The sequence below is a fragment of the Trachemys scripta genome, chromosome 4, assembly GCF_013100865.1.
Source record: "Trachemys scripta elegans isolate TJP31775 chromosome 4, CAS_Tse_1.0, whole genome shotgun sequence".
Classification (NCBI taxonomy): Eukaryota; Metazoa; Chordata; order Testudines; family Emydidae; genus Trachemys; species Trachemys scripta.
The window spans coordinates 140,683,659-140,693,859 of record NC_048301.1 but is presented as its reverse complement, the minus strand read 5'-3'; the positions used below and the strand labels follow the sequence as shown (position 1 = coordinate 140,693,859).

Genomic DNA, 10,201 nt, shown 5'->3' with positions numbered 1-10,201 from the left:
ATTTCAATAGGGGGCATGTTGCAACCTCCTGGCGCCCATGCGTCTGTCTTCAGTTCCTCCCTAGAACATCTGGTCTGGTGATGGCCTTCACGCTTATCTCTTAACACACACATTCCTCATTCACACACAACACAGAATTGATTTACACAGAGCATTTGAACAGGAACATCAAATTGCAATGCAAGAGAAAAACAACCATTGCATTCTTTTACTTATTTTAAAATACTAAACCTACAACAAAGTGGTGACCCTAAAAGGTCTGTTAATGCCTTGAAATCAGCTCAGATACAGAATTATACAAAATACAAACATAAAATCCTATTACCACAAAGGGATCATGAAATCATACAGTCTGACCTCCTATATATCACAGCTTTCAGAGTGGTAGCCGTGTTAGTCTGTATCAGCAAAAACAACGAGGAGTACTTGTGGCACTTTAGAGACTAACACATTTATTTGGGCATAAGCTTTCATGGGCTAAACCCCACTTCATCAGATGCATGGACAGTAGGCAGATATATATACACAGTACATGAAAAGATGGGATTTGCCTTACCAAGTGGGGGGGTCAGTTCTAACGAGACAATTCAATTAAAGTGGAAGTGGGCAATTATCAAAAGGAGGAAAAATCACTTTTGAAGTGGTAATCAGGGTGGACCATTTCAAACAGTTGACAAGAAGGTGTGAGTAACAGTAGGGGGAAATTAGCATGGGGAAATTAGTTTTTGTAGTGACGCATCCACTCCCTGTCTTTATTCAGGCCTAATGTGATGGTGTCCAGTTTGCAAATAAATTCTAGTTCTGCAGTTTCTTGTTGGAGTCTGTTTTTGAAGTTTTTGTTGTTGAAGAATTGCCACTTTTAAGTCTGTTGTTGAGTGTCCAGGGAGATTGAAGTGTTCTGCGACTGATTGTTGAATGTTATAATTCTTGCCGTCTGATTTGTGTCCATTTATTCTTTTGCGCAGAGATTGTCCAGTTTCACCAATGTACATGGCAGAGGGGCATTGCTGGCGCATGATGGCATATATCCTATTGGTAGACATGCCACATTTGAAAGATGGCACCGCACTCATATTTTTGAGGTATCACATAGTTACGTGATGCAAAACAAAACCAATGTTCTTACTTTCAGTCTCCATTTGAAAGCTGCAAATTGTACCTGAGTTTTCCGTATTTTCCACAGATCACAAACCCACACACTTTTAATGAGTATTTATATAACAGACGTCACCAACTGTTGTTCTGCTGAAGTGACTGAACTGCCATGTAAATGGATTTTCTCAGCATGTTGGTTATTTCATTTTGAAGGCTTCCTCCAGGCTCTCCAGGGCCTGCTCTTTGGTTATTTTTTCCCAGTCCCCTGGGAGCTCGGCTGGTTCGGCAATATATGCTTCAGCAAATTCTTGATTGAACTCCTTAAAAACAAACTTCCAGTAATCAGAGGCGTTGATGCTGGGGTCTGGCTGGATGCGCCAGTCGGGAAAAATAGTGCGATAATCTTTATAAAGATGAACTTCCCATTGTGTCTCCGGGCATAGGAATGTGCCATTGGAAACCACAGCAGAGGAGCATAATTCATAAACGAGTATGTTTGTTTCACTGCACCTGTATGCCCCTAATCCTTGAGGCCGATGTACCGATGCAAAATGCTCCTTATGATCAGTACCTACTGCCTCACAGGGGACGTTACAGAATGGACACTGCTTCCCACAGCCAAACACTCGCTTGAAGATCTCATCCTGGGGCTTCACTGACAGAAGGGAGAGTTTAAACTCTACTTCCAAATTTTTAAATTCAGCTAAGATTTGTTGCTCCAGGTCAGAAAGGGAAGTCTGAATGAAAGCAGCGAATTTCCCAGTGTTAATGGAGTTTATAAACCGTATCCCTACTAAGCAGTCTTTGGAAATGACCAGATCTTTCTGCAGCACTTGGCAAAAGTTGTCTATAAAGGCCGAAACTGTGTTAGACTTATCTTCGGAGTTTTCCAGAGCGCCCCTGACTTTCTCTATTACAGTGGATAGAATCTCTCTCTCCAAATCTTCCAGGCCTTCGTTCTCACTGTAGTGATCAACCAGGTGTCTCTGTATCTGGCTTTTCACAAAATCTTCATAGTTTTCAATATATCTCACATAGTTGTAAAAATCATTTTCCTCCAACAATTTTTTCTGCGTGGTAAATTGGAAAAAGCCCCGGCTGGTGTAATCGATGGACTGTCCATTTCTGAGAATGTCATCTGCCATTGCTATTCCTAGCCTCTTCTTCATATAGTCCACCAGGGCAGGTTTCAGACACTGGTCATTGAAATCCCTGGCTCTCTTGTGACTTACCTCTTTGTCTAAGTAAAGATCTTTCAGGATGGAGAAATACTGAAGTTTAAGTTCCTTTGGACTTTGCCAAGGGTCAGTTTCTTCCATAAAACTATCGTGGATTTCTTGAAACACACTAGCAGCTTCTCCCAAAATGTGAAGCTTCAGGTCAACTTCAAAGCAGCCACTAGTGTGAAGTTTTGAAACATCCTCCTGTTGGAGTCTCTCATTGATCATACACAGCAATTCTCTGCAATAGATTTCGTCATAGTCTCCTTTGGAATTTGCTTTCTCATCAATGTAAGCAGAGCACTGGTGCATTAAGGATGTAGCAATTTCCTCTGCTTTATGCCAGCTTTCCTTTGTGAATAGTTCCTTCAAAGTTTCAGACCATGCTAAATCTAAGTATTCTTTTTTCATTGTGAAAGAACTCATTGAATAATATAGCAAGCTCCTAGCTTCTTGAGGCATCAGTTTCCCTCGAATCTCCAGGTCCTCTTGCAGCAGGCTTTGCATTTCTTGAAAAATCAGTCGCTTCATTGAAGAAAATAACATTGACTCGGACAACACCTCTCTCCACATTGCTTTGAATTCCTGCTCCAGTTCCTCATTGTTCAGTTTACTCTCACGGCTCCTGCAGTCTTCCAGAAGCTTGTCAACCTCCCGTTCAATTATTTTCCTGAACTCAGCCTCGCTGTTGTAATACTTACAATGGTGCTTTCTATTGTTCTTTGCTCTCTCCAGCTGTTGGTGTGAATAATGGTGAAACGTAGTTGTCGTGCTTCTTGTGCTCCTGATGAAATCTTCTTTGATCTCTAGCATGTGCGTGCCTGATGCCCCATCTTTTATATATTTTTCCAAACACTCAAAAATCTTGTCTTCTTCATGCTGCAGTTTCTGCTGGGTTTCCTGACTTAATTGGGCGAAGATCTCGCTCTCCAGTTCATCTGGTGCCTGATTCTGGATGAATGTTTCTTGTTCAGACAGCCAGAGATGCATCTTCTTTTTCAACTCCCATTCCAGTTCAGAAAACTTGGCAGACAACTGGTTGTAGGCCTCTGTGGCAAAGGGGTTTCTGAAGCTGAAGCAGAAGTTCTCATGCTTCAGTGCATTCCACAGGCTCTTCACCCATTCAGTAAACTGGGGAATGTTTTTGGGAGCAATCTCAACTGAATGGATCCTTATAAATTGAAACAGGTGTTTCTTCAGCTCCCCCACGCTCTCACTGTATTCCAAGTTCACTGGCGCCATGGGAGGGACTCCGTGCCACAGGCTGGGGAGGTACCAATCTTGTATTTTTGGATCATAGTCCATAATATCTGAGAATGTCACTTCTTTGTGTAGTTTTTCTATCCTTGCTGCAGCTTTGGTCATTTCATTCAGCTGCTCCAGAAGGTGTTTCCTGTCCCTCGTGTTTTGTCCATGCACAGACACATCACTGACGTTCTGATGCACAAATAAACACTGGGGGTTTTGCCCGATTTCCTTTATTCTGAGAAAGGCATGGACCATAATTTGCAGAACATCCTTCATTTCGGTGACGTTCTCTATGGTCATGTTAACGATGGTTATGTCACTCAGTCCAATCACCAGGGTGGCCAGCTCATTGTCATGTTGATAACTGTCCTCTAATTTGGCCAGTTCAGGGGCTTTCAGCCCTTCTGTGTCTATCACCAGGATGAAATCACAGCCCAGCTCCTGCTGAAAGTTCTCTGCCACTTTAATGAGGGACATGAAGGCTCCTCGCGTACATCGGCCACTGCTCACTGCAAACTGCAGGCCAAACATGGTGTTGAGGAGGGTGGATTTCCCAGTGCTCTGCCCTCCCAGCAACGTTAGAACCACCATTCTGGACCTTCCCCCCAGCTTGGCATGGAGCTGACTCAGAACATCTGTCACCCACTGCAGTGGGATGTTGGATACATCTCCATCGATCAGCTCCATGGGAAACCCTTCCAGCATCAGGTCAGCTGCTATGCCTGGGAGATGGGTGAATTGCTTTTGGCTTTCTGCCATTTTACCTTCCTTCACCATTGCGTGTTCAGCCTCATACAACTGTCCCAACTCACGCAGGAAATGTTCCAGCCCTAGGGAACCAGCAGAGATTAATTTATCTAGTTCTTCTAGCTTTTGTGGGTCACCTGCCAAAGCATTATACTGAACTTGTAGTCTGGAATGTTCATCCTTAGCAATGTGATCCAGCGTATATTGTAGCCATTTGAGGAAGTGATGTTTCTCCACTGCACTCAGTTGTTCTAGTCCATTGATAAATTTAATCAGCCCATCGTTAAGCTCACAATTATTTTGCTGGGCATGAAGCTCTGACAGTTTTTCTTTCAGCTGCATTTTATAGTCTTCAGGAGGGACGGTCCCTTGTTCTTTCATTCTGCACAGCTCTTTTTCTACTTTAGTCAAGGTATTCCACAGATCTCCTTGGAGTTTCAGCATTTCTGCCTTGCAGTTGGTCACATCTCTCATGTTCACGGTAATTTCTCTAGCCCACATGCTTCCGCTCTGACATTCCTCACAGTCCTCATCTACAAGGACACCTAATTCACGTGCTGCCGTAGCCACAGCTTCCATATTTCCTCTCTTGTTAGAGGAGTTCATTATGCTTCGTATCATGCGCTGGAGATTTTCTACGAATTCTGTCTCATTTGTGTCATTGCTTTTCTCCAGCACATTTAATTTGTTCAGTTTCAGCACTGGGGCTAATTTATTAAGGAAACCCAGAGTTTCACTGCATTGCTCAGCCTGGGCACTGAGGATGAAGTAGTATTTAGTGGCTGATCCCTGCAGGGATGATAAGAGCGCGTATTGTCTCTCGTTGATACTCTCCGTTAATATGAACACTGCTGAGGAGATCTCTGTTAAAAAGCTGAACTGCAGCCAGTGGGACTCAATGTCTCCACGCAGGTTTGTAACCGCAATGGGCTCTGGGAAAAGATCTGAATCCTCATTTCCAGCAGGGAAATACCAGGAAATCTCAACCAGCCCATCTGCGATTTCCCGAGGGACGTTCCCAGACTCCATGTCCCGATGGATGAAGAAATTGTGGTGCTGCTGGGAGGGGCTGAGAACCTCATTGAGGAGTTTGGACTTGGAGAAGTTGCAGCTCCCCAGCCGCACAAAGGAAATGGTTGGCACGGACATGAGCACCAGGCTCTCCTTTCTGAACCCTCTGCTGTCTGCCAGGGAGTGCGGCCTCCACTTCCTCATAATGTCCCTCATGGCCCACAGCATCAGGGTGCACTTGGGGGTGTCGAGGGCAGGCAGCAGCAAAGGGAGGGCAAACTGGCACATGGACATTTTGGACAGGATCTCCTGCTGTAGGAAACTGTCTGAGCAAAACAGAACGGCACAGAGAACATCGAGGGGGTGCAGAGAATCTCTGGCATCTGAGTTGCTATGGTGAAGAACATTGCCACCACCACCTTGTCTCCCATTCTCCTCACTGCTGGCTTGGTCACCAGTTGCTCCCTGCCAAAAGTTTGTGTTTCTGGCCGTCCCATTCAGAGCCATGACCTTCCTCAGAAAATGCCACGGTAAATCCCCTAATGCCCGAGGAGTCCAGTCCTTTAGACTTTCTGGGTTGATTTCCTGAAGATCCCTCAACCCCAGCTTCATGCTTTTGTGCTGCTCCATCTTCAGCTTGGCCAGGATGTCCTGGAGTGCTCCCCTTCTCTCTGCAGGAAGAGGTTAAAGCATGAGCAGGTTTCAGAACTGATATTTAAAATATACGTATTTTTTGGCAAGTCTCTTTTGACACTGAACATTGGTGCACACCAGGGGGTGGTGAGAATTGTGGTCTTCACTTTCAAGTATGAGTGAAAGAGAGGGCGAAAACACGTAAAGATTTTGGAGCATGAATGGGTGAAGAAATGATCAGTGAAGCTAAACTTTTCAGTTCTGTTCTGTTATCTCTTCAGTTCCTTGAAACCTATTCTGTTCTCTTTGTGCAAGTTTAAACAAACCTACCTACCTGCCAACCCAGCAAAGCAAATAACCCCAACCAATCAAAAACAAACTCTTTGCCTCAGAATCTTTAAAAGTATTTAGGTCCCGAATTTCTGTTGATTTCATGCTTCTCTCTCATTGAACATTTGTAATGACAGACAGTCCCCACGCTCTTTCCTCGCTCATAAAAGGACAGTCACAGCAGCAAATCCTTTTTGGCAGTATTGTGAGTACAGCTCTTTGCACCTTGAGCCGTGAAACCCAAAGCACATGAAACTTGTGCCTAATTCAGCATAATTTAATGCGAGTGTTTCCATTTGGATCCAATTGGTTCCAAGCTGGTGGAGAACCGAGGACGTACAAACAAGGATTTGTGTTTGCTAAGGTAGTTTTTCCATGCTTAGCTCACGATTGTCATCAAACAAGGAAATAAATAAGTTGGCAATTGCTAAATGCATCATGTTGTGCTAACTTTAAAACTATTAAGCTAATAACTGCATTTTAAACACTTATAAGAACTTTCAAAACCACCTGGAGGATCTAGGAGCACATGTTTCTGGTGCAAGGATCTCACAGCTGTGAGATAGAATAACAGAAAAATCAGTTCGGACCAACACCTTCCCTGCCGCAAGTGGGGCTTGGAGCAGGGTAGGCTACTTATGGGCTAGAGACATAGGAGTCCTTTCCCACTAGGTTGAAGAGAAGAATCACTTTGTTGCTGTTCCTGCAGCCCTGAGGTTGCATTCATACGGGCCCCTCCTGCCTTTTCATTCTGCAGAGAGAAAGTCCAGGGAAGGGCACAAGGGGGGACTCTCAGACCCTGAATCTGCTCCCCACACAACCCTCCACTCCCCTGCACTAAATCCTGCCACAAGACTGTTATGTTCACCGCCTACACCCTGAAGTTAGATAAAAACATAACATGCTTTTGCTGGAAAATGACCACATGTTCCTGGTTTTCCTGGACATTGCACCTTTTTTGTGCCTCCTTTCTGTGTCCAGGTGGTTTTTCCTAATGTCCGGGTGTTCCCCTCTGGTGTTATCTGGACCGGTGACCTGCCAGGTCACTCCAATCCTTGACTCTGGGAGCCAGCCTTACCCTGCTCTGCTGTGAGACCCCCACTCCTGGGCTGTCCATGCACAGCCTCTGGCATGTAAGCTGCTCCTAGGATTGTGCAACTGAATGACACTCGCCAATATCTCCGGTCCCAGACACAACCCTAGGAACCTCCGTCTTGCAGTGTCCAGTTATGCCCACTGGACGCTGCAAGCTTAGATACATTCGCCAATTTAACAAAGAAATTGATATGTCCCAGGCTTGTTCTCCCAAGGGGAGCCTCTGACACACTGCAAACCGAACGCACTGCTTCAGGTCGATGTATTAGCTATAAAGGTAGATTTAAGCGATTATAAGTCAAAGCAGAACAAGTCAGATTTGGTTAAATGAAATAAAAGCAAAACGCATTCTAAGCTGATCTTAGCACTTTCAATGTCCTTACAAACTTAGATGCTTCTCACCACAGGCTGGCTCTTCAGCCAGGCTCTCCCCTTTGATCAGTGGTTCAGTCGCTTGGTGGTGGTGGTGTCTGTAGATGTAGGTGGAAGAGAGAGCACATGGCAAAATGTCTCTCCCTTTTATCATGTCCTTTCTTCCCTCTTGGATTTGCCTCTCCCCCCCCAACTTCAGAGTCAGGTGAGCATTACTTCATCGCAGTCCCAACCTGCCCAAAGGAAGTGGGTGACTCCCTCCAGGGTCTAACAGATTCTTTTGTTGCTGCTTAAGCCAGTGAACTTTGTTCCTGTGAGGCTGGGCTGGGTTTGTCCCATACGTGACCTGATGAGGTGTGAACTGCCTCTCTGCTCTTGGGGAGTTTTTGCATAAGCTTCTTTTAGCCATGAGGATACATTTTCAGCCTGATAACTATATACATGAAATTATAACCTATAACCTCACTATAACATTACTGTAACAATTACTGTAACCTCACTATAACAACCATTCTCAGTTCATTATGAGCCTTCCGAAGACACCCGACATGACAAACTTTGCGTTGGATACCACACAGTCATTGTATAAAGATGAACATGGGGGTGTAGGGTGTTCCCCCAACGTACAGAGCATCACACCCGGGTTTTTGCAGAGCAGACATTGCTGCTCAGAAAGATCCCTGATTGGTCCACTTCCCAATTGGTCCCTCCCCCCTGCATCAGCAGCTGATTGGTTCATTCCCCTGCAAGCCACAGCTACCAGATCCTGCCTACCCAGGCCCCGGTTCCAGCCATGGGCACAAGGGGATCCTGCAGCGAGGCGCTAACTGATGGCCATTGCTACATCCTGGGCTTGTGCCAACTGCCCTGCTGGAGAGACACTGTCCCCCACCTCCAATGAGTACCTCCCACCACAGGTGCCCCCTCCAGCACCCCCAATTGTACCCCCAGCTCTCCCCCTCTCCCCTCTGGCAGTGTCCTCTTTTTGAGAACCTGGAATAAAAGAAAATACCTTTAAGTTCTTCCCCCACCATCTCTGGGTCTTGGTGAGTCTCTGATTCCTGGTCTGGATTTGAACCACCTAGAAAGACATTGTGGGTACTTAAAGATCCTCTTGATTAACTTCTCAGATGCATCTTTGTTCATAGCCACACAAATAAGCCAACTCTAGGAGTGGGAGTCAGTCTCTAATTTCTGCAAAATAATCTTGACACATGCAGTGAATTTCTCTTGAATTCTTGGTTCTTAAAGTACATCCCGCATAGAGAACAGGAGTCCTTGTGGCACTTAGAGACTAACAAATTTATTTCAGGTTTCAGAGTAGCAGCCATGTTAGTCTGTATCCGCAAAAAGAACAGGAGTACTTGTGGCACTTAGAGACTAACAAATTTATTTCAGCATAAGCTTTTGTGGGCTACAGCTCACTTCTTCAGATGCATAGCGTGGAACACACAGACAGAAGATATTTATACATACAGAGAACATGAAAAGGTGGAAGTACGCATACCAATTGTAAGGGGCCAATCAATTGAGATGAGCTATCAGTAGCAGCAGAAGAAAAAACTTTGAAGTGATAATCGAGATGACCCATAGAAGGTGTGAGGAGAACTTAACATGGGGGAAAAAAATTCAATTAGTGTAATGACCCAACCATTCCCAGTCTCTGTTTAGACCTAAGTTAATTGTGTCTAATTTGCATATTAATTCGAGTTCAGCAGTCTCTCTTTGGAGTCTGTTTTTGAAGTTTTTTTGTTGCAGTGTGAATCTGGATGTTTTTACAAGCTGTGCAGCGATGACAAAGGACATTCCCCATTAATATGTGTGTATTTATGTGGGTGAGACACCTCTGATTTCTCACTCTGATTTCAAATCATATTTTAGATCTTATTCATTCCATACTTTCATAGTTTAGCCCTAGCAATATAGTCTCACGTTTCTTTGTTTATGCAGACTCTCAGGATTGCTGGGTCAATGTATCTACATAAATATATTTTTTGGTTTGTACCAAATGCGGCAAGAACAAAAGCTCACTATGCAGAGGACATATCTCTTGAGGGAAACAAACAGGCGAAAAATCCAAATGTTTTTTTTTTGCTTTTGTTGAAAACCAGGAGAAGGAAAAAGTAAAACCTGGATCTGAAGAGGGAGCAAAGATTACCCAAAAAGTATACAAATACACCTAAAATCTAAGAACTTTCTGGAACCTTCTTGCAAACTCCTGACATGCCTAAAGTATATGGAGAATTAAGTCCATATTTTATCTAGGCTCATGCATACACATATGACAAAGCAAATGCTACGCAGGGAAGTTGCAGAGGAGTGACCATAAGAGAAGGGGTTTTATCCCTCCAGGTCTTGTTTCTTACCCCCTCCTGTTGTTTTTGTCAATCTCTCTGCCAGGTCTTGCTGGTTTATAGCCCTCAGCACATTCCTAGTCACCTCCACCCCAT

At 44.5% G+C, this 10,201-nt stretch overlaps 1 protein-coding gene across 1 annotated transcript; it reads right to left on the bottom strand.

Moving 5' to 3' along the window:
* Positions 1 to 911: 911 nt before the first annotated feature.
* LOC117876606 (up-regulator of cell proliferation-like) lies at positions 912 to 6,724 on the bottom strand. Its single transcript, XM_034768858.1, has 2 exons — positions 6,673 to 6,724; positions 912 to 5,992 (listed from the first exon to the last, which is right to left on the bottom strand). The coding sequence occupies exons 1-2, from the start codon at positions 6,722 to 6,724 to the stop codon at positions 1,293 to 1,295; spliced, it is 4,752 nt and encodes a 1,583-aa protein (XP_034624749.1). The 3' UTR covers positions 912 to 1,292.
* Between the last annotated feature and the right edge of the window lie 3,477 nt (positions 6,725 to 10,201).

Bases quoted from the DNA above. Each gene is read 5' to 3' on its own strand.
- LOC117876606 (XM_034768858.1), bottom strand. From the start codon at position 6,724: ATGATGCATTTAGCAATTGCCAACTTATTTATTTCCTTGTTTGATGAC. The intron at 5,993-6,672 runs GTGAGCTAAGCA...CTCTTCCTGCAG, and splicing joins TTCCTTGTTTGATGACAATC to AGAGAAGGGGAGCACTCCAG.